At 37.9% G+C, this 23,907-nt stretch overlaps 2 protein-coding genes, 1 long non-coding RNA gene and 1 pseudogene across 4 annotated transcripts; 2 read left to right on the top strand and 2 right to left on the bottom strand.

Annotated features, from left to right (window-relative positions):
- Positions 1-153: 153 nt before the first annotated feature.
- Positions 154-5,193, top strand: LOC115989503 (ankyrin repeat-containing protein At2g01680-like). 2 transcript variants are annotated; one of them, XM_031113196.1, is made up of 4 exons: positions 154-760; positions 1,149-1,564; positions 2,771-3,227; positions 3,327-5,193. In XM_031113196.1, the coding sequence occupies exons 1-4, from the start codon at positions 310-312 to the stop codon at positions 3,824-3,826; spliced, it is 1,824 nt and encodes a 607-aa protein (XP_030969056.1). In that variant the 5' UTR covers positions 154-309; the 3' UTR covers positions 3,827-5,193. The 2 variants fall into 2 exon arrangements, with proteins under 2 accessions (XP_030969056.1, XP_030969055.1); XM_031113195.1 differs by having other exon boundaries at positions 2,771-5,193.
- Positions 5,194-13,770: 8,577 nt separating this feature from the next.
- On the bottom strand, positions 13,771-14,250 carry LOC115990144. Its single transcript, XM_031114000.1, has one exon. It carries the CDS (start codon positions 14,248-14,250, stop codon positions 13,771-13,773), a length of 480 nt encoding a protein of 159 aa, XP_030969860.1.
- A 3,993-nt stretch (positions 14,251-18,243) lies between these two features.
- LOC115993149 lies at positions 18,244-20,998 on the top strand (annotated as a pseudogene).
- A 1,046-nt stretch (positions 20,999-22,044) lies between these two features.
- LOC115992628 lies at positions 22,045-23,277 on the bottom strand. Its single transcript, XR_004092578.1, has 2 exons — positions 23,048-23,277; positions 22,045-22,733 (listed from the first exon to the last, which is right to left on the bottom strand). It is a non-coding gene; the product is annotated as an uncharacterized LOC115992628 (long non-coding RNA).
- Positions 23,278-23,907: the final 630 nt, after the last annotated feature.

Here is a 23,907-nt window from a genome sequence, read left to right as displayed (position 1 = left end):
GAAAATGAGCTTCCCTGAAGTTGCTGAGAAGTGAGAATTTAATAGATGCATTCCAAAGAGAAGCTAAGAAGCTATTTGCTACAACTATAAGTAAAAATATATATATATATATAAGTAGAATTAAGGACTTTCTTAAATGTACTTCATCTATACTCCCTCTAACAAAGTTTGAGTTTCTCTTCCCAGCTTTTGAAGCGTCAGAAAGTGGAAAGGTTATTTCATCCACTAGATTTCTTGTAAACACTTGTTGTGGAACATACTTTCTCCACTAATTATTTGCCACTTGGTGGAGTCTTTTAACTTACAGATATGGATCCAAGGCTTTTTGAGGCAATTGCAGGAAATGACAAAAACGGCTTCATCAATTTAGTTCAAGAGAATGAAAACTTTCTCGAACAGAGAACAGTTAGTTCCAGGAGTACAGTGTTACACTTGGCATCTAGATTTGGACACATTGAATTAGTAATGGAAATTTTGAAGTTGCACCCCATGGTTGGTGCAGAAGATATTAAGCTGGAGACTCCATTGCATGAAGCCTGTCATCAGGGGCATACTGAGATCCTAAAGTTGCTACTGGAGACAAATCCCTGGGCTGCTGTTAAGCTTAATGCTGATAATCGGAGTGCATTCTTTATTGCATGCTGTCATGGCCATGTTGACCAGGTGAAGCTGCTTTCGAATCAGTCCTGGCTGCCAGGGTTAGAAGATGAACGATTTGTTCCAACATGTCTTCATGTGGCTACATTAAGAGGGCACACAGGTTGGTAGCACACTCATCTTGGCTGAACTATGCAAATTCACTCTTAATAAAAACTTAGAACTAATCACAGATTATTTAAATTTGCATGTATAATTAAGGTAGGACTATCAAGGAGTAGGTAACCAAGGAAAAGAAAATATAATTAACTTTAATTTACTGCAACACGAGAAAATATCAAAAAAAGTCCCAAGGCCTCCACTTGTTTTTGTTTTTACATTATATGTACTACAGATAGAATAGATACAATATATAGATGAGAATTTACAACTCCTTTCTTCTGAGTTCTGAGTGAAAGGAGTTGGTCCAATATATATCTTTGGAGATGGGAGACTCTTAATTATCATCACCTATTTCCATTTATACTATAAATTCATACTTGGTTTGGCAGGTGTTGTTAGAGAGTTATTAAATGTGCTCCCACGTTTTGCCTGGAAGGTTGATGGGAATGGATATTCTCCATTGCACCATTCTTGTAACAGTGGGCACCTGGAAATAACAAGAATGCTCCTAAAGCATAGTGCAGACCTTGCGCTGCAATTCAGTAACACGGGCTACATGCCACTGCACTTGGCAGCCATGAATGGAAATACTTTAATTTTTGAAGAATTTGAGCAGATGGCTCCCATATCCTTTCATCATCTCACAAGACAAGGAGATACAGTTTTTCATTTAACTGTGAAATACAAGCACTATGGGGCTTTCATGTGGTTGGTGAGTGCCTTCCACAATACTGATTTCTTCCACCGTCCAGATCAATGTGGTAACACTCTCTTGCATCTTGCAGTCTCTAGAGGATGCTCTAAGGTAAGAAAATTAAGGTCACACACTCATATATATATATATTTGATACAATAATTATAGTGGCGAAATTTTGATGAACATGCAATATGATAATGGATTGGATGGTACAAGGCACACATATATTCTGGCATTTATTAACTAATGTAGAACAAATAGCACATGCCTTCCTAGAGCAGCAGGGGCGCAGGAAGTCACAATGCAAGGGCAAACGGGGGTGCTAATAGGGGGTTATTGGGGTAACAGTGTCGGAATTGCATAAAATTTGGCAGGTTGAAGGGAAACGACGATCTGATCCAGATTCATGAACATCGTCAAAATTTAGGCAAATTCCTTCATTAAGGCCCCGAAAATAGTGTTTTTGCTATTTATAGTAAAATTTGTTTTTCCTTAATAACTTTTAGTTTAAAAATCAGGATAAGGTCACATCTGTTTTGGGACGACCCTTAAAGTCAGTAATTTATGATTCTGCATTTAACTCAATTTTGCCATTTTTGGTAAAATTCAGTATTTTTGTCACCTAATCGCGTAATTAGTGCGAATTAGGGTTTTAGACGTTTTCCTTAGTATTTATATGTTTTGTAACTGTCAGAGGCGAATTAGACTATTATCAATAAACACAGACATTTTGTCAAATTTTCTTCTGGTGGATTCCAGTTTTATTCTCCTTCTGGTGTACTACACTCTAATATATGGCTCATCACGTGCATCTTGTAATCTAAATAGTATTGACTAATTTTCTGAAATGTTTGGAAAATTTGGAAAATTGTAGGTATTAATAATTATGATGCCACAAGTTTTTGCTAAATTAGTGTTTTTCATGAATAAACTTACTAGATCATTCATTTATATATATATATATATATATATATATATATATTAAAACAGAAAGAGTAAATAGTTCTATCTCCCAGCTACATCATTTCATGTTGGTTTCCTGTGTCATTGTCTGAATCCTTTCTTCACAAAAAAGATTAATTAAAGGTCATTTGTATCCATAGTTGAATATCATCTAGGTATTATTACTTTGCTCCTGTGTTATGTTCTCGAATTGATTTATTCTTTCATACCAAGCAATTAAATCGATAAGCAAAAAGAAAAATATATTCTCTAATCTGCTTAACTTAAAAAGTCAAGGTACAAGCATTATCATTGTCAATCTACATGTGAACACGTCTATTAATTGTGCTCTTTATTGTACGTTTGTAACAGATAGTGGAGTACTTGATCAACGAAACAAAAGTGGAGATTAATTCTCTGAACTTTCAAGGACTCACAGCACCTGACATCCTCAACAAGGCTAAGAAAAATAAAGAAATTCGGCGACTTAAGTCCAAGTTCATTAAAGCTGGAGGTAAAAGCAGTATCAAGTTGTTATCTTGTTCACCAGAAGTAGATAGAACCAATGATCAGCTGCCTATTATACGTAAGAATTCTTCATGGCAGGGTTGCATAGATGATGATTTGGATGTGTCCGTTATGAGTGAAATGGTTTCTTATGAATGCAAATGCTCACCTAGAGTAAGCAAGGGAACCAACTCTAGAACATCATCACCATGCGACCGAGTTGGAGAGACATTTAGCAATGAAACATATAAACAAGATTCCTTATCCCCAACCAATATGCGACAACACAAGCATCTTATCAGAAGGCACCGGGAAAATATAGGTGACGTTTACCGAAATAAGCAGCATGAAAAAATATATATGGAAGCCTTACAAAATGCTAGGAACACTGTAACACTTGTTGCCATTTTGATTGCTACAGTTACTTTTGCTGCTGGAATTAGCCCTCCCGGTGGATTTTATCAGGATGGAGAAATGAAAGGGAAGTCAATACTTGGTAGAACAACAGCTTTCAAGGTCTTTGCAATAAGCAACAACCTTGCACTGTTTAGCTCTCTATCCATAGTGGTTGTTCTTGTCAGCATCATCCCCTATCAGAGGAAGCCACAGATGAGACTCTTGGTGGTTGCTCACAAGGTCATGTGGGTAGCTGTGGCATTCATGACAACAGGTTTTGCTGCAGCCACATGGATGATCATTCCTCACAGTCAAGGGATAGAATGGGTGTTTGTCACACTAATAGCAGTAAGCAGTGGCACCCTGGGAGCAAGTTTTATCGGCCTAGGTGTGATGCTGGTTAAGCACTGGCAGCGGAAACGGAAGTGGAGAAAACAAAGAATGGATAGAGGGGAGGGTGTTGACATAGAAAGTCAAATTTCGGATGTTGAGAGCACATACCATCAAGGATATCACTCATACTGAACGTTTAATGTTGTGGTAACATGAAGGATTTTCTTACATATTGTTTTTGTTCATTATGTTTTTTCTTCTTGTGCTTCTTTGGAAGTGTGAGGTTTCTCAGTATACACACACATCACATTTTAAGTAATATCAACCAAATCAATAGTTAAGGCAATAAAATAGTAACAATGAGAATGATGACAAAGTGGACAACTAAAGGAGAAAACCTTTCAAAATGAAAAACCATTAGACAGAAATAATCCCATAAAAAATCCATTATGAATAATTACAATAGTCAGCGACTTATCAAACCTTTGTTGGCCTAAACTCTATACCACCTCTACAAGTATAAATGCCATCCCTGCCTTCCTACCATAGTAAGGTAGTAGTCCCAGAACCTCTAGAATCCTTCAATGGTGATTTCCTCTATGAACTCCTGGCTTGCAGAAAGCCAGAACCTCAAGGTTTGATTGCAGTGAACCTCGCTGGAATGTTTATGTGGTCTCAACTCACAAAAACTCATTGTTCATTAGGATAATGGAACCACTCCTAACTGATTGTAGGAACTTTTTGAAGGAGTTCCCAAACAAGCGCATGATCCATGCCTTTTGTGAAGCAAACCAATGCACTGATGCATTGGCTAAACCAGATCACAGTCTTTGTATAGTTTTGCTGTTTTTTGTAACCCACCGCCTGTGGTGGAGGCTATTTTGGCTTTTGATAAGGCTAATATGCATTGTAACAGACTTGTGAATTCTTAGTTTTTATGTATTCTTATGGTTTACCGAACAAAAAAAAAAAAAAAAATCTCTTCTGGGATTAAAAGAAGAGTGGGACAATAAAAGGGGTATTTTATGGAGCACTTGGCGAGGGTTCTTTTGTGATCTTGGCTATGCCTATAGGATACAAAAATAAGAGCACAAGATCAAGAGCCAAATGGGAGAGAAAGAGAGGCAATTGCTTTCGGCTTGATAGTTTGAGAAGCGAAGCCAGTCTCATTCTACTTTGCTGTTTTGCCCAGGAGGTCATATCCACAAACTCTCTCTACTCATATATATTTTTTTGGTTCAACAAATAAGCATCATAAAATGCTCCCACACAATTGCCTTTTTGCTTGAGAGCTTAAGAAGCCAAAGAAAGTCTCAATCTGCGTGCCTCTCAAAGAATGGCTAAAGAGCTTAACAGAAAAGCCACACCTAGCTTCTCTAAAAAAACTTGAAGACCCAAAACCCTCATTATCTCTAAGAATCTGGATTTTGTTGGCTAGCTTGAGCGGGCTTGTTGTGGCTCGAGCAAGAATTTTTAGCTTCCAAAGTCCTAGGTTTATTGTTTCACATAATGATTGAGGAATGCAGACCCACTCCAGATTACATTGTCATGGTATTTGTCAATTTAATTCCTAGCATGATGAAAATCATCTTGATTTTATGCATTGCATTCTCTAGTAGTTCAAAAAAATTGCATGACATTTGCTGTCATTAATTATACTGAACCACCAAATTCCCATGAACTTCAATTTGCAAGATAATAATGATCTAGAGAATTAAAGGTGCCTCAAAATTCTTTTTCACTTTTTGAAGATTCCCTCTACATAGTCATCACATTTTTTGTGCTCACCATTTGAAGAGGAATGATTACAATTTAAAGGCATGAATTATAACAAGTTATAATGCAAATCATCTGCACATCCAGAAGGGTAAATCATTGTGTTGAAGGAATTATTGGAATGAAAAAACCTCTCCCGCAAGTACACGAACAGATAAATTTCATAAATCTGCTAAGCGACCACACCCTCCTGCAGACGCTCATCTGCAAAACAAAGCATACTCCCAAAAAACTAACAGCTTGAGCATAGCTTATACATAGGAACAAACAAGTGTAGTATTATGTTCAAGTATATTATAAAGGCCCTGAAAACTATTATGACCAAATTTTTTGAGCAGTTTGCGAAAAAAGACACCAACTTAGTGGCCAGTCATTATTTTACAGCTACTTGTATCAACATTTGAGGATAACTGACTATGTCAACATGGGATGAAGTTGTAGCCAGAGGAAAAGTGGCTATAGAACATTAAAATAGACTAAAGATGATGAAGAAGAAAAGTAGTGAGCATAAACACTCACCTTTCGTGACCAAATTGCTAAGCAAAATTGATATCACGAAACATATTCTTCCCTTTTTGAAAGCAATAGAGGGAGATCACAAGGGTGACGGAGGTGGAAGCATAATTTATTAGTATATCTGAAATGTGAAATTGGAATTTAATTTGGAATTTGTAAAAAATTGTACTCATACAGTGAAAAGAAACGAGAATGCTAGAAAAGCTATGGCTAACCAAAAGTTTAAACTTGAGGTGCTTATCAAGAAGCATGTAAGAAGTTGCTAAAGCATATTGGTTCATATGTAGCATGTAAAAGGATGAGGTGGGGTCATTGATTAGATTGAAAGAATGCATTATCAGAAAAAAATATCTCACTGGCTTCTTAGTTGTTTCTTCAAATTTTGTATTCTAGTCTTGACCCATTTGCATAACATTTGCTTCCAACCAAAATGGGCCTTACCATCTAAATTTATGCATTGGATGTGATCTCATGGCCTACGTGCTGTATCCATGTTACAAAAAAGGAACAGGAATATCAATAATTCTTTCTACTAATTATTGCTGGATGAAAGGAGGAAGAAGCTTAATAAATAAATGCCTTGCAAATGCTAAGAAGTTAGTACACGAGTTCCTTGAAGAATCTTAAGGAGTTGCAAGGCCTGAGTAGACACTGCACAGACTAGTCAACAAAAGTATACGTGTCAAGAACACACTTACAAAGGAGACGACTTCTCCATACTTCATATCTTTAGTATTTTCTATATATTTTCTGGTTGTGCAATACTTTTGAAGGTCAGAATATGTTTATCTGAATTTGTTCTTATCCTGAAATGTCTATGAGCAGAAGTTGCGAAACTCGATTTCTCCACATGGTTCTGTCCAAAACTTAGATATTTTCTTTAAGTAGTTGGTTTCCCCACAGGTTTGAGTCTGAGGACCATGCAATACCTTGGTTCTGTCCAAAACTTAGTTTTTAAGTAGTTGGTTTCCCTATAGGTTTGAGTCCGAGGACCATGCAATACCTTGGTTCTGTCCAAAACTTAGTTTTTAAGTAGTTGGTTTTCCCATAGGTTTAAGTCCGAGGACCATACAATACCTTTGTTCTGTCCAAAACTTAGTTTTTAAGTAGTTGGTTTCCCCATAGGTTTGAGTCCGAGGACCATGCAATACCTTGGTTCTATCCAAAACTTAGATATTTTCTTTAAGTGGGGGGGATTAGCCCCTCGGCCAAGCCCCTAGAACCATCCGCGCTACTGACGCTTCGAAGTGTAGCCCCTAATGGAACTTTGTGTTAGAGCACCACAACGGGCTACTGGAAGTGACGGGGGACTTTCTCGACCCACCACTTGTGCCAACACACAAGCCTCCCTACAGACGACGTTAATTGTAATGTCTCAATTCGTGATGGCCCCAAAATAGTATTGGGTTCGCACGTTGAGGGCCCAAACAATATAATTTGTAGAGTGTGGGTTTGAAAGGCTAGGCCTTGGTCATCGAACGGTAGTTGGTCATAGTGTTCATACCGAACTAAACCATGTTCGCTCGAGAAGTCTATCTCCTCAATACGGTCTGGGAGGCTCTGGTTCTTGGCCTTTTTTCCTAGCCCCCTTTCCGGATTGCATGCTTCCCCTTTTATATTAGCCTGTTCCCCTCATCCTACGTCCACGTGTAGGTTTGACTTTTCAGGACTGATATTTGTTCCATCAGCCCATACCCAAAGTGGTTGGGGGTGGTTGTAAAAGCTGAAGAGCATGGTTCTGTCAGGTGCAAAGTATTCAATGGCAGTAATGGCAGCTTTCCCTTTGTCCTTTGTCGCCATACTGTCAAGGAGTCATTTTTTCTATCAACGCAGATATTTTAGATTTTTCCCAAAACTGTTCCTATACCGTTCTTACCCTTTCTTTCAGGAGGGCTTTTAGGATGCCGAGGACAGAGTCATCCTCAGCTATGTCTCAAGGTTACTTGGACTTTTATTATATGTCATCGGCTATATCCTTCCTCGGCTCGGGCTTTGGGTCCCAATGTAAAAGTGGGCCAGGGCCATAAATTATTGAAAAGGTAAGGGTGGAGAAAGTGTGGAAAAAGTGTTAATATTAAAATAAAAAAAAGGTAATTTTTAAAAACAATTATAGGAAAATTGGAAAGAAAATGATAATGAGGTGGACGATGATGTGGCTCAACTAAAGCGTAGCAACAATAAATGCTACGCTTCAGCTTTTAGATATATATAGATTTGTACTTTCTTCTTAATTGTCTTATATGCTTTGATCCCATTCCTCTACGTGGCAGTATTAGGGTCTTTTTAAAATCCGTTTATTTGGTCGAAATTAAAAATTTTTTGCTGAAAATACTGGTATAGTGAAAGAACCGGAAAAGGGACTGGTTACTGATTTTCTAGTTGGACCAAGGTCCAATTGGTGGTTGAACTAATGACATAATAAATAATTTAAAATATATATATATATATATATAAAGTTTTTCAACTAAGAATATTCAAGTTATATATATATATATATATATATATATATATAATATTTAAAAATTAACGTGAGTTTATTTTTCGTGTATTAGATTTAGGAAATAAAAATAACAAAATCCACTGTCCATATATAAAATTTTATAATTGTGAAGAATCAAATTAACAATGTATGATATATATTTATTATTATTATATATTTAATACTTATATATATACACACACACACAATACTGACATGACATGGTCTTTTTTTTTTTTTTTTTTTTAACCCTTCCCTTAGAGCATCCGCATCAGTAGATGCATAATTTCTGTCCATTTTGCAAGAAAAAACATGTTTTTTCTATTTTATACATCCACTTTTATAAAACACCCATATCAGTTTGTCTATTCTACACATTTATTTAATAAAATATTCATTCTTGACTCAATACCCGGAACACAAATGACTCAATACCCAGCCACCATAAATGATCAGAGCAGCGGCGATCATCCCCAGCCTCCATCATCAATGCACACAACCACCATCATCAAACCAACCTCCATCATCAACTCACCCATCAAAATCCCAAAACCACTAATCAAAACCCACCAATCAAAATCATCAAAACCCACTAATTAAAACCATCAAACAAAGAGAAAAGATAGCAGTGGCAATCGGCGAGGCAACGATGATTGACGTGAGTAGTGACGAGATCAAGCCCTCTACCAGAAAACCCACTAATCAAACAACGAAAAACAAAGGATAAGAAATCAAACATCGAGAGGATGTGGCGATCGGCGATTTGATAAAACAACGAGAGGCTGTGGTCTGATGATTTGATTAAGTGATCGACAAGAGATTGGGGCGGTGGCAATCGACGACGGTGGTGAGAGATGATTTGATCAGCAAGAGATCAGATGGTTTGATGATTTGATCAAATGAGAAAAAGTGATAGTTAGGTGAGAGTGAGAGCAACTAGAGACAAGGAGAGAAAAAAATTACTAAAATATTAAATGCAAGTGCTACAGTAACCATGCATATATGCATGGTTACTTGAGTAATTATGCATTTATGCATAATTTTACACCCACTAATGTGGGTGTTTTTTTGGTCAAAATGTGTAAAATGAAGGGTTTTTCGCATTTTGCAAGATTTTACATCCACTGATGTAGATGCTCTTATCTTTATTGAGTTGTCTTGTAAAAGTTTGCTCCTTTTAAGAACTTGTAATGTGGCCCTAGGAGGTGTGACTCGGATAAGACATAGAAAAAAAAAATTGTGATTCACCTACCCCTTCTCTTCATTAATACTTCACATTTTTTTTTAAAATAAGTATTATGAAGTAGTTGATTTAAAAATGAAATAAACTCTCTTATATATATATTGTTCTTTTTGTTAATTTACCACTGAAACCACCACTTTTATAAGTGCTAGCCAAGCACTCAGCTTTTTCATAAAGTCTAGTTTCATACTGCACTTTTTGAAAACCCTACTTTTTAAATAAGCCCATTTTCAAAAAGCTGAACCAAACTCACTCTTTAGTCCCATCTGAGAGCTAAAGTCATTCTTCTCTTTTGTTTTAACTCTCTTACATTACAATCTCACACTCTTACTCTCTCGGTCTCAAAGTATTTTTGCTGCAAAATAAAAAATTTCAGAAAGTTGATGCTGCCAAGGTAATTCATATTTACCTTAAAAAAAAAAAAAAAAAATCAAGAATCACATTTTAATCCTTAGTTCTTTACCTCTCTCTTTTCATTGAGTTTTTCTTTTTTCCCATAATTTTGGATCATCATTCTTATAGGTTTTAGGCTGGATTTGAATGGGGGAAAAATGCAACTTTTTGAAAAAAATGTGTAGTTTTAGTTTTCAACACAATCGGTCAATAACCGGTTCAATCATACTGATTCTCGGTTTTATGGTTGAACCGGCCGATTCTCAATTATTTCTGGTTTTTTGGTGTTTTTCGGTTTTTAGTCATAATTGAACCGGATTAATGGCTAGTTCTTGATTGAATTGGTCAGACCAGCCGGTTCGGTCCGATTTTTAAAACCATGAGTGGAACTTATGAGCAATACCAAAAAGTGCAGTAAGGCTCATGAATAGTAGTAAAAATAAGCTGAATAGTAAAATAAGATGATTTTTTTTAATTTGGAGCCAAACGCACACAAATGGTCTGTTTGAAATCTGCTTATTTTGCTAAAACTGAAATTTTTTTTCCTGAATAGTACCAAAAAGTGCAGTGAGACCCATGAATATTAAAAAAATAAGCTAAATAGTAAAATAAGTTGACAAAAATAATTTTTGCCAAACACACACTTAGGCTCTGATTGGGATTTGCTTATTTTACTGAAACTGAAATTTTTTTTTGCTGAAAGTACTATAGATAAAGGTAAAAGTTAGCTGAAATAGTACAATAAGACCCATGAATAGTAGCTGAAATAGTATCCAAACGGACCTTTATGCTCTAATTGGAATCCGCTTATTTTACTGAAACTGAAAACTTTTTGCTGAAAATACTGTAGATAAAGGTAAAAGTTAGCTGAAAAAATACAGTGACACATATAAATAGCATCAAAAAGTACAGTAGAGCCCGTGAATAGTAGCAAAAATAAGTTGAATAATAAAATAAACTGAAATTTTAATTTGAAACTAAACACGCACTTAGATTGTGAAATGTTATTCTAAATATTTAAACATGAATAAATTAACTATTGATATTGGATTTAATTAAGTTAGGGATATTATTATTGAACATGATTTAGAATTTTTTGAATTTTATCAATCGTACAAAGTAGCCTTCATATTTTGACATGCACACTTTCAATCCAGTGGTCTGATTGAAACTCATGAAATATTGTTTTGATCTTTATAACTTTTAGATTTGTTTAATGTGAATTTAAGAAATCCAACTGTCCTCAAAAAAGAAAAAAAGAAATCCAACTGTCCAAATTACAATTTTGACCGCAAATTGTGAAATGACAGTTTTGCCTTTTGATGAGGTTAAACATAAGTTGCACAATGCAATATCTACATACAATAGTTAGTGATCTTCTTTTTTTTTTTTTTTTTTTTTCATGCAATCCCCTCTCCATTTTACTATCATCACTTGATTATGGGTCTTGATTTTGCGGATTTGGGTATTGTGTGTGATTTTTGGTTATAGTTGTTTTGATTGATCAATTATATGTGTTGGTTAGGGGTGGCAATTCAAGTTCGCAAGTTGGGTTCGTTTCGTGTCAAACCATAAGTATTCAACTGTATCGGTTGACCCAAACCCAACTTGTTTAGTAAACGTGTCAAAAATCCTCAACCCGAACACAACTTATTTATTAAACAAGTCAGCTTGACTTGACACATTTAACTCGTTTAATTAACAAGTTATGTAAAATTCAGTACAAATAACGCATTTAATAATCTATTTGATTAATAGGTCATACCTAACCTATATAATTTTTACCAATTCCTATATATCTAAAATTAAAATACAATTACAGCCATAAATATAGAAATAAACATATAAAACAACCATAAATCAAGCAATAATATCAAAATAATTAATAATTTTATAAGCTAAATGAGTCAAACAGGTCAAATGGGTTCACATATTGAATGTGAATACAACTCGTTTATGAAACGGGTTAACCATGTCAACCCGTATATGATCCAAACTCGTTTAGCCTCAACCCATAACCTATTTATAAACAGATTAGTCGTGTTGGGTTTGTGAGTCGTGTCAAATTTTGTCATCCCTAGTGTTGATAAACTAGGGTCGGCTGGTAGGAAAGAGAAATTTTAGAGGGTCGAGCAATGGGATTGGGTTGAGAGAGAGAGAGAGCAGATGAATATTTTATTAAGTGTAGGAGAGAGGGAATTTCAGTCTCATAAATTTGTTTATAGAGTTATTGTGATTTTTTATTTGAGAAACAAGGTTTTTTTTTTTTTTTTTTTTTTTTGGGAAAACAACAAACTTTTATTAAGCAATAGCAAGAGATTATACATCATAGAGAAGAACCTGTTCTTAGAAATAAGGATTCTCTTCCATCTAGGTAGAGAAATCAACTTTTCCCTTGGCATGTGTAAGCTCCAAAGATGGGCTTGCTGGGCCAAACCACTATTTGGGCTTACAATTTACTTATATGGTGGGTTTGGGTATCCTATCTTGGGTTGTCCTAGGCTAAGGGACCCAATGCAATCACTTTTCTCCCTCTTTCTCAATGTTATCTCCTCTCTATCTCCCTTACTCTTTTCTTTCCCCAGAATTGCATCCCCCAACTATCCATTCATTTCTCCTATTTATAGCCTTTGTTAATGGGGTGATCATCATTATTTTCCCCCTTAGTGCAAAGAAGGTTCCAATGTCAATGGGCTTAAGTGGATTTTTAGGTACGAGTGGTTTTGGAAATGGTTCCCACTTCAGTTAATGTGTTCGGCAGCGGAGTTTCCTAAGGTTCTGCCAGGCACTTAAATGGCAATGTATCCGGGCAATGTGACCGAGCATGTGCATAGTGCCCGGAAATGGTTTCCCGAGCATCTTGTGAGCAGAGCGTAGGCAATCCGCCTTCTAAGTGTCTGGATAACACTCAGTTCACATTGGTAGCTATTCGTGGGTTTGGGCTAGGGTTCTTGTTTGAATAGATCGGGGTACATCACGTCGGCCCCGCTTCCCTAGTCTATCATCACCCTTTTTACTAAGAAGCCGTTTATCTGGGCCGTGACCACTAACGCGTCATCATGTGGCTGAATCATCCCCTCTAAATCGTCATCGTCAAACGATACTGGCTCTCGTGCAAAACTTCATCTTCTTACCCGGCGACTGTATACCCGGGTTGCCTTCTACCGGTACTATTGTCAACACTCATTTCCTCCTCCCTACAATGAGCTTCTCCGACGCAACATGGATTACTTCAATTACCCCCACAGGGGGTGGGAGAGGGTTTCCCCTTTGCCGGGTATCTTGCCCTACGACTCTGTCCCCCGAGTCTAGCACGAAATCCTTTAAGTGCCCGGCCTTGACTAGTTGCCCGAGGTGGTCCTTTAATACCCGACACTGTTCGGTAGTGTGACCCTTATCTCGGTGATAAGTGTAGTACAGACTCTGATTCCTTCTGGATGGGTCCCCTCCCATCTTGTTCGGCCATCGAAAATACGGCTTGTGTTTGATTCGGTCAAGAATCCTGTGTACCGGTTCCTTAAACATCATGTTCACTTCTCCTATTTGTGTGGTTGGTTCTTGAATTGCCAGACCCCCATGAGGCCTAAACGGGAAACCTGCCTGCCGGGGATGAGTCATCATCAGCGCTTTGCCTTTACTCTACAGCCGATCATCTTCCAATCATTTGTACTCCTCGATGCGTCTCATAAGCTGCCGCATGCCTTCGGGCGGCTTTTTGGTTAATGACTCTCATAGCCCTGAATCCTCGGGCAACCCCATCCTAAATGTGCTTGCCGCCACCTTTTCGTTATCTCCGCCAATCTTGTTGTATAGCTCCCAATATCGGCTAGCGTAACTACGGAGGGTCTCTCTCGCCCTCATTTTCATTGAGAGGAGCGCGTCTATTGGTTGAGGTACTTGGCTACACGTCATAAACCGGACTCCGAACTCTTGAATCAGCTCGGAGAAACCACGTATGGATCCTTTCCGTAACCCATTAAACCACCTCAATGCGGTCGATCCCAAACTCGAGGGAAATACCTTACACATGAGCGCATCGTTATGAGTATGCAAAGACATCATTTGAATATAATGGCTGACATGTTCTACCGGATCAGTTTTCCTGTCATAGTAGTTGAACGGTGGGCGGGCATACCTGTCCGGCATTTCGGCTCGCTCGATTTCGTTCAAAAACGGGGACTGAGCTGCTTTTCGCAAAGCGCGACTCATTGCGTCCATAGCAACATTCCGAGGCCGCCTCTCTTCCGGGGAGAGTGAGTCCCTTACTTGGTTTTCTCGAGAATGTGAACGGTCTCGGCGTTGCCCCGATTCCTGGGAGGGAGACCGGTTCCTATTTTGTCGAGACCCTCTCTCGAGTGCGAACGGTCTCGGTATCGATGGGATTCCCGAGAATGAGAACGACTTCGCCGCAGTCGAGGTCCAGACTGATTAGATCCCTTTTCATATCTATTTCCCCCAATCCCGTCCCCCTGTTGTCAGTTATTTATGTCTCCTCCCCGGCGCCTACCTCTCACCTCTAGCTCCAAACCCCTGACTAGTTTGCGGAGCCGTTCGAGCTCTTCATCCTGTTCCTCCCTCTACCTTAGTCCCGTAGCACCAGAAACCGTCTGTTGGGTTTGGTACGACCCCTCTCCCGTGCCGGACATCACTTCTAGTTGGTCATGCCTCCTATCTTCTCATTCTTTCTGTCTGCGCTCTCGCCAACTTGACCCCCGAGAGGACCCTACAGACACGATTCCCGCATGGTCCCCCGAACGCCTTTCAGACATTGTCCCCAAGTTTGAGTCCCTCTAGAACTACAGCGTCGTAGGAGAGCCCCACAGTAGGCGCCAATTGTAAGCTCCAAAGACGGGCTTACTAGGCCAAACCACTATTTGGGCTCACAATTTACTTATATGGTGGGTCTGGGTATCCTACTTTGGGTTGTCCTAGGCTAAGGGACCCAATGCAATCACTTTTCTCCCTCTTTCTCAATGTTATCTCCTCTCTATCTCCCTTACTTTTTTCTTTCCCCAGAATTGCATCCCCCAACTATCCATTCATTTCTCCTATTTATAGCCTTTGTTAATGGGGTGATCATCATTATTTTCCCCCTTAGTGCAAAGAAGGGTCCAATGTCAATGGGCTTAAATGGATTTTTAGGTACGAGTGGCTTTGGAAATGGTTCCCACTTCAGTTAATGTGTTCGGCAGCGTAGTTTCCTAAGGTTCTGCCGGGCACTTAAACGGCAATGTATCCAGGCAATGTGACCGAGAATGTGCATAGTGCCCAGAAATGGTTTCCCAAGCATCCTGTGAGCAGAGCGTATGCAATCTGCCTTCTAAGTGTCCGAATAACACTCAGTTCACATTGTTAGCTATTCGTGGGTTTGGGCCAGGGTTCTTGTTGATGTGAAGGTTGGATCTTTGGCCCATATCATTGATTCATGGTCCAAGGCCCAATATGAACTTGGGCGTTAGGTGCCGTACAGCATGTTTAGCTAAAAGATGAGATGGTCTATTACCCTGACAGCGTACATGGGAAAAGGAAAACTTTCGAAATTCACTACAAAACTCTAGCAGTCCCTGCACCAAAGAATCCATTGAAGAGGGAGATGGAGATAGTCTAGTTAAAGCATGAAATAAAGACAAGGAATCGCTTTCCAGAATGAAACCTGAATACCAGTGTCCTTAGCAAACTGCATCCCAACCTCCATAGCCTTCACTTCCTTCTCAATTGCCCTTAGAGGGGCATTGAATTTTCTGCTTAGCATTGTTGCAACCTGACCCTGAGCATCTCTTACAACAACCCCGATCCCTACTACTGAGAATGTTGCGCCATCCACATTGATTTTGAAGGAAGGATTGGGTGGAGAAGTCCATGTTAGTCCCTGGACAACTGGAACCGAGGGTGATTGGGTTAACTCCATAGCTGCATAATACTCCTCCAGGTACTGCAATGCCCACTGCAACATAACCTTACTGGTCTTCCTTGCTCCCGCAAGTCTAACCTCATTTCTGTTGTGCCATAAAGCCCAAGCGCATGTAACCACCTTAGCTACCAGCTCATTTCTATTGATTCACCATCAATAAGCTCCACAATAGGTCCTTAAAGGAGTTACAATGGCTAGTCACAACCGGCCAAACCATTTTATGTGATAAATTTAATTGCAATTTTAAGTATAATTTTATATTATTATAATTAATGTAGGGCAAGGCATGGTTGGGCAGGTTAACATAGAGTGGGGTCTTGCAAGGCTGGACGGGGCAAGGTAGGGCAACTGCCTTATGGCCTTGTGGGGCAGGAGCTGAGCACCCATGATCCAGTCTTACTCTACCCCGTCGCTCCATCTCTAATTATCAAAGGAGGTTTGGGACCGATGAGAAGAATTCTAATGGATGTGCTATTTATAAGCCTAACTAAAGAGGAGACCTAAAAGCCACACATTAATTAAGTTATTTTATTTTTATTTTTATTTTATTTTTTTATTTTTATGAACTATAACAATTAAGTAATTAACTTTCTCAAAAAAACAACATAAAATGCTTAGTATAGTAAATAGGAGAAAATTATCACTCTGATAGATGTTTATGGTGTCACGTACAAAAGCAATTGTTTATTAAAATACTTTGACACTTTTGATTGGCTGTCGTTTTGAGGATGACTTATAATGGAGTTTCAAATACGGCATCATTTGGCCAATTAACAACAAGATAGAGACAAGTTCAATATCTATAATCTTTCTCTACCAAAAATTAATAAAAAAAAATTATTTTCTTTTTCTCTTCACTTGTTTGTGCAAGTTGTGCACTCATGTTAGGTGTACATATGTGAGTAAAATCTTATATTAAATAATAATAAGAAAAAACTCAGCAAATAATAATAATAATAATGAGAAAAATGAGTGGTTTATATAATATAGTTGAGCTCATAACCGACTTAAGATTTTTGGGCTAAGTGTGTCTTTATATGTTATATTAATACTCAAAGAGGTTCCCTAAGGTGTTATCTCCCTAGCAAGTAGTATCAAAGCTCATGGTGGTATGCAGGCAAAGAGGTTAAGGTCATTGATTTCCCTTTCACCGTTGGAGCGGGGACAGGGTATGTGTACTTAGAGCCCTTTCACAAATGGAGGAGGGACGGGTCCCTTTCACAATCCGGGTGTGGACAGTATATCGCTCAAGGCAAGCCCATAAAGCCCACATAAACAATCTAGAAAAGACCCAACAAATGAGTGTTGATAATGGTGCTAAATAATGGTGTGGCACGAGATTCCCATGGAGATGGACGTGTGGGGTTTCCATGGATATGTGTGCGAGGTTGACATGTGATTTTCATGGATGGCATATGAAAGGCCCATGGATGACATGTTGATGAGGAAAAAGTCTATAAGATAAGGGGGAGCGAGTAGGACTTGTTCATGACCCACAGAAAGATAAAAACTCACATGTGAGGGTGAGATCGTTGGGTGTACACGTATGAGTAAAGTTTTACATTGAATAATGATGAAAATAATAGGTTATTAGTATAGTATAAGCCTTTTAGGTTAAGTGTCCCCCCACCCAAAAAAAAATAACTCCCTTAATCAATGATTTGACACCCCTTCATGACACTCGAACAACAAAAATGGAACTCTATTTATTGACAATAAACGACTGTCATACTTTTATCTAGAAGCTTGAAAAGGATTGGGAAAGCCGTGGGGCTTACTCTTATGGATCATCAACTTAAACTATAAAATATCAAGACCGACAAGACAATGCCTTAAAAGTCTTAGAAGTTTCCCAATGATTATGGATCACAACTTGTATTGGGGGCCCAACCTTGTTCCGAATCCTCATCCCCAACAGCTTCCTTTTTCTGTTACATTTTCCGGGCAAGAACAAAGTGCAAATCAAACAAAACGAAAAACTTTCTTAGCCAAAAATTCTTAGTTTCCCACACTAAAGTCTTGGAAACAAGGTTTCGGGGAAATAATACAACGTGGAAAAATATGTATTCACTTATATAATGTCAAAACCACAAAACATAAAGATTCTTATTGACTATAAACATTATTTAGGAAGTCAATGGACACATTCCTAGAAGACACTAAGAAGTTGACATTCGACATTATAGATTAGATAAACCGTCCAGGAATTTAATAGACACATTCTTTCTCACTCAATTTCTCTATCATTTCCCATTGCAAGCAGATTTTCAAAGCATCTAAAAACGAAGTAGTTTACATCATTGCTAATTTCCTATATATAGGTGTCTAAAAATACTGGAACATAACTTTTTAACTCATATTTTTCCTTTTTAGTATAAAGTTGAAGCCTCGTAGGAAAACATAATATAGCTTTGAAGCTTCAGGAGATGGATTCTAGGCTTCTAGAGGCAATTAGGATAAAAGACACACCCACTTTGATCAGTTTATTTCAAGCAAATGAAGGAATTCTTGAGCAAAGAACAACCGGTTCCTTGGACACTGCATTACACCTTGCTTCGATGTTAGGACACGTTGACATGGTATCCGAAATTGTTAAGTTGTGTCCGGACTTGGTTGCAGCAGAAAACAAGAAGCTTGAGACTCCAATACATGAAGCTTGTCGCCAAGGGAAGGCAGAGGTCTTGAAGCTGCTATTAGAGGTCAATCCAATGGCAGCCTCAAAGGTCAACTCTGAAAACAAGAGTGCGTTTTTCATAGCTTGTAGTAATGGCCATTATGACGTGGTGAAAATCCTCTTAAATAATACCGGGATGAGAAGTTTAGAGGAAAATGTGTTTGATCAAATTTGTATCCATGTGGCTGCATATAAAGGACATACTGGTAAGTAGCAAGGAGTTTTTTCTTTGTTAAATTATACTCATTCATAAGCTATTCACATGAAAGATTTACACATTTCCATTGATTTTTAAGTCCACCTTGTGATATTTTTTTACCAAGTCATTTATTCTATATAATTATTATTAATTATTAAAATTAGGCTACTCTTGGTGCAGATGTTGTTAGAGAGTTACTAGATGCGCGTCCCAACTTTGCTCAAATGATTGATGAGAATGGAAACTCGCCATTGCATTATGCTTGTATCCGTGGACACACGGATATAACCTGGATGCTCCTAAGCTGTGATGCAAGTCTTGCTCTGCATTATAACAACAATGGTTTTACACCACTGCATATGGCATCAATGCATGGCAGAGTTTCAGTCCTTGAAGAATTTGTTAAGATGGCTTCGGTATCTTTTCATTATGCCACAAATGAGGGAGAGACAGTGTTTCATCTGGCCGTGAGATATGGTCAATATCATGCTCTAGTGTACTTGGTGCATGTCTCCAATGGTACAAATCTCATGCACCGTCAAGATCGAAATGGTAACACCATTTTACATGCTGCAGTTTCTGGTGGGCACCATCAGGTGAGAGAAATGGATGTTAATTTCAATTATGTTTTTTTTTTTTTTTTGGAAACCATAAGCATGAGACATAAAATGAGACTACAATCACAACATGAGGATGGCATAAGGCACAAGCATGAAATATAAAATGAACTTGGTGTAATTCTCATGGCTGACTTATATGGCTCATCGTGCATCTTGTAATCCAAATAGTTTTGACTAATTTTCTGAAATGTTGGGAAAATTTGGAAGTAAACAGTTCTGTCTCCCACCTACATCATTTCATGTTGGTTCAGAAAAAGATTAATTAAAGGTCATTTGTGTCCATAGTTGAACATCATCTAGGTATTATCACGTTGCTCATGTGTTATGTTCTCGAATTGATTTATTCTTTCATATCAAGCTATTAAATCGATATGCAAAAAGCCAAATTAATATATTCTCTAATCTACTATACTTAAAAGGTACAAGCATTATCATTGTCAATCTACATGTGAACACGTCTATTAATTGTGTTCTTTATTGTACGTTTGTACCAGATAGTGGAGTACTTGATCAACGAAACAAAAGTGGAGATTAATTCTCAGAACTTTCAAGGACTCACAGCACTTCACATCCTCAACAAGACTAAGAAAAATAAAGAAATTTGGCGACTTAAATGAATCCAAGTTCATTAAAGCTGGTGGTAAAAGCAGTATCAAGTTGTTATCTTGTTCACCAGAAGTAGATAGAACCAATGATCAGCTGCCAATTATACGTAAGAATTCGTCATGGCAGGGTTGCATAGATGATGATTTGGATGTGTCCGTTATGAGTGCAATGGCTTCTTATGAATGCAAGTGCTCACCTAGATTAAGCAAGGGAACCAACTCTAGAACATCATCACCATGCGACCGAGTTGGAGAGACATTTAGCAACGAAACATATAAACGAGAGTCCTTATCCCCAACCAGTATGCAACAACACAGGCATCTTATCAGAAGGCACCGGGAAAATATAGGTGACATTTACCGAAATAAGCAGCATGAAAAAATATATATGGAAGCCTTACAAAATGCTAGGAACACTGTAACACTTGTTTCCATTTTGATTGCTACAGTTACTTTTGCTGCTGGAATTAGCCCTCGGGGAGGATTTTATCAGGATGGAGAAATGAAAGGGAAGTCAACACTTGGTAGAACAACAGCTTTCAAGGTCTTTGCAATAAGCAACAACCTTGCATTGTTTACCTCTCTATCCATAGTGGTTGCTCACAAGGTCATGTGGGTAGCTGTGGCATTCATGACAAACAGGTTTTGCTGCAGCCACATGGATGATCATTCCTCACAGTCAAGGGACAGAATGGGTGTTTGTCACACTAATAGCAGTAAGCAGTGGCACCCTGGGAGCAAGTTTTATCGACCTAGGTGTGATGCTGGTTGATCACTGGCTGCGGAAACGGAAGTGGAGAAAACTAAGAAAGGATAGAGGGGAGGGTGTTGACATAGAAAGTCAAATTTCGGATGTTGAGAGCACATACCATCAAGGATATCACTCATACTGAACGTTTAATGTTGTGGTAACAATGAAGGATTTTCTTACATATTGTTTTTGTTCATTATGTTTTTTCTTCTTGTGCTTCTTTGGAAGTGTGAGGTTTCTCAGTATACACACACATCACATTTTATGTAATATCAACCAAATCAGTAGTTAAGGCAATAAAATAGTAACAATGAGAATGATGACAAAGTGGACAACTAAAGGAGAAAACCTTTCAAAATGAAAAACCATTAGACAGAAATAATCCCATAAAAAATCCATTATGAATAATTACAATAGTCAGCGACTTATCAAACCTTTGTTGGCCTAAACTCTATACCACCTCTACAAGTACAAATGCCATCCCTGCCTTCCTACCATAGTAAGGTAGTAGTCCCAGAACCTCTAGAATCCTTCAATGGTGATTTCCTCTATGAACTCCTGGCTTGCAGAAAGCCAGAACCTCAAGGTTTGATTGCAGTGAACCTCGCTGGAATGTTTATGTGGTCTCAACTCACAAAAACTCATTGTTCATTAGGATAATGGAACCACTCCTAACTGATTGTAGGAACTTTTTGAAGGAGTTCCCAAACAAGCGCATGATCCATGCCTTTTGTGAAGCAAACCAATGTACTAATGTATTGGCTAAACCAGATCACAGTCTTTGTATAGTTTTGCTGTTTTTTGTAACCCACCGCCTGTGGTGAAGGCTATTTTGGCTTTTGATAAGGCTAATATGCATTGTAACAGACTTGTGAATTCTTAGTTTTTATGTATTCTTATGGTTTACCGAACAAAAAAAAAAAAAAAATCTCTTCTGGGATTAAAAGAAGAGTGGGACAATAAAAGGGGTATTTTATGGAGCACTTGGCGTGGGTTCTTTCCTGATCTTGGCTATGCCTATAGGATACAAAAATAAGAGCACAAGATCAAGAGCCAAATGGGAGAGAAAGAGAGGCAATTGCTTTCGGCTTGATAGTTTGAGAAGCGAAGCCAGTCTCATTCTACTTTGCTGTTTTGCCCAGGAGTTCATATCCACAAACTCTCTCTACTCATATATATTTTTTTGGTTCAACAAATAAGCATCATAAAATGCTCCCACACAATTGCCTTTTTGCTTGAGAGCTTAAGAAGCCAAAGAAAGTCTCAATCTGCGTGCCTCTCAAAGAATGGCTAAAGAGCTTAACAGAAAAGCCACACCTAGCTTCTCTAAAAACACTTGAAGACCCAAAACCCTCATTATCTCTAAGAATCTGGATTTTGTTGGCTAGCTTGAGCGGGCTTGTTGTGGCTCGAGCAAGAATTTTTAGCTTCCAAAGTCCTAGGTTTATTGTTTCACATAATGATTGAGGAATGCAGACCCACTCCAGATTACATTGTCATGGTATTTGTCAATTTAATTCCTAGCATAATGAAAATCATCTTGATTTTATGCATTGCATTCTCTAGTAGTTCAAAAAAATTGCATGACATTTGCTGTCATTAATTATACTGAACCACCAACTTCCCATGAACTTCAATTTGCAAGATAATAATGATCTAGAGAATTAAAGGTGCCTCAAAATTCTTTTTCTCACTTTTTGAAGATTCCCTCTACATAGTCATCACATTTTTTGTGCTCACCATTTGAAGAGGAATGATTACAATTTAAAGGCATAAATTATAACAAGTTATAATGCAAATCATCTGCACATCCAGAAGGGTAAATCATTGTGTTGAAGGAATTATTGGAATGAAAAAACCTCTCCCGAAAGTACACGAACAGATAAATTTCATAAATCTGCTAAGCGACCACACCCTCCTGCAGACGCTCATCTGCAAAACAAAGCATACTCCCAAAAAACTAACAGCTTGAGCATAGCTTATACATAGGAACAAACAAGTGTAGTATTATGTTCAAGTATATTATAAGGCCCTGAAAACTATTATGACCAAATTTTTTGAGCTGTTTGCGAAAAAAGACACCAACTTAGTGGCCAGTCATTATTTTGCAGCTACTTGTATCAACATTTGAGGATAACTGACTATGTCAACATGGGATGAAGTTGTAGCCAGAGGAAAAGTGGCTATAGAACATTAAAAAAGACTAAAGATGATGAAGAAGAAAAGTAGTGAGCATAAACACTCACCTTTCGTGACCGAATTGCTAAGCAAAATTGATATCACGAAACATATTCTTCCCTTTTTGAAAGCAATAGAGGGAGATCACAAGGGTGACGGAGGTGGAAGCATAATTTATTAGTATATCTGAAATGTGAAATTGGAATTTAATTTGGAATTTGTAAAAAATTGTACTCATACAGTGAAAAGAAACGAGAATGCTAGAAAAGCTATGGCTAACCAAAAGTTTAAACTTGAGGTGCTTATCAAGAAGCATGTAAGAAGTTGCTAAAGCATATTGGTTCATATGTAGCATGTAAAAGGATGAGGTGGGGTCATTGATTAGATTGAAAGAATGCATTATCAGAAAAAAATATCTCACTGGCTTCTTAGTTGTTTCTTCAAATTTTGTATTCTAGTCTTGACCCATTTGCATAACATTTGCTTCCAACCAAAATGGGCCTTACCATCTAAATTTATGCATTGGATGTGACCTCATGGCCTACGTGCTGTATCCATGTTACAAAAAAGGAACAGGAATATCAATAATTCTTTCTACTAATTATAGCTGGATGAAAGGAGGAAGAAGCTTAATAAATAAATGCCTTGCAAATGCTAAGAAGTTAGTACACGTGTTCCTTGAAGAATCTTAAGGAGTTGCAAGGCCTGAGTAGACACTGCACAGACTAGTCAACAAAAGTATACGTGTCAAGAACACACTAACAAATGAGACGACTTCTCCATACTTCATATCTTTAGTATTTTCTATATATTTTCTGGTTGTGCAATTCTTTTGAAGGTCAGAATATGTTTATCTGAATTTGTTCTTATCCTGAAATGTCTATGAGCAGAAGTTGTGAAACTCGATTTCTCCACATGATTTGCTTCT

The sequence above is a fragment of the Quercus lobata genome, chromosome 5 (assembly GCF_001633185.2).
Source record: "Quercus lobata isolate SW786 chromosome 5, ValleyOak3.0 Primary Assembly, whole genome shotgun sequence".
NCBI lineage: Eukaryota > Viridiplantae > Streptophyta > Magnoliopsida > Fagales > Fagaceae > Quercus > Quercus lobata.
This window is presented reverse-complemented; position numbering and strand designations above follow the sequence as displayed.

Coding starts and splice junctions, on each gene's coding strand:
- LOC115989503 (XM_031113195.1), top strand. CDS start 310: ATGGATCCAAGGCTTTTTGAGGCAATTGCAGGAAATGACAAAAACGGC. Junction 761..1,148: donor TACATTAAGAGGGCACACAG/GTTGGTAGCACA, acceptor TTGGTTTGGCAG/GTGTTGTTAGAGAGTTATTA. Junction 1,565..2,770: donor TCTCTAGAGGATGCTCTAAG/GTAAGAAAATTA, acceptor CGTTTGTAACAG/ATAGTGGAGTACTTGATCAA.
- LOC115990144 (XM_031114000.1), bottom strand. CDS start 14,250: ATGAGTCGCGCTTTGCGAAAAGCAGCTCAGTCCCCGTTTTTGAACGAA.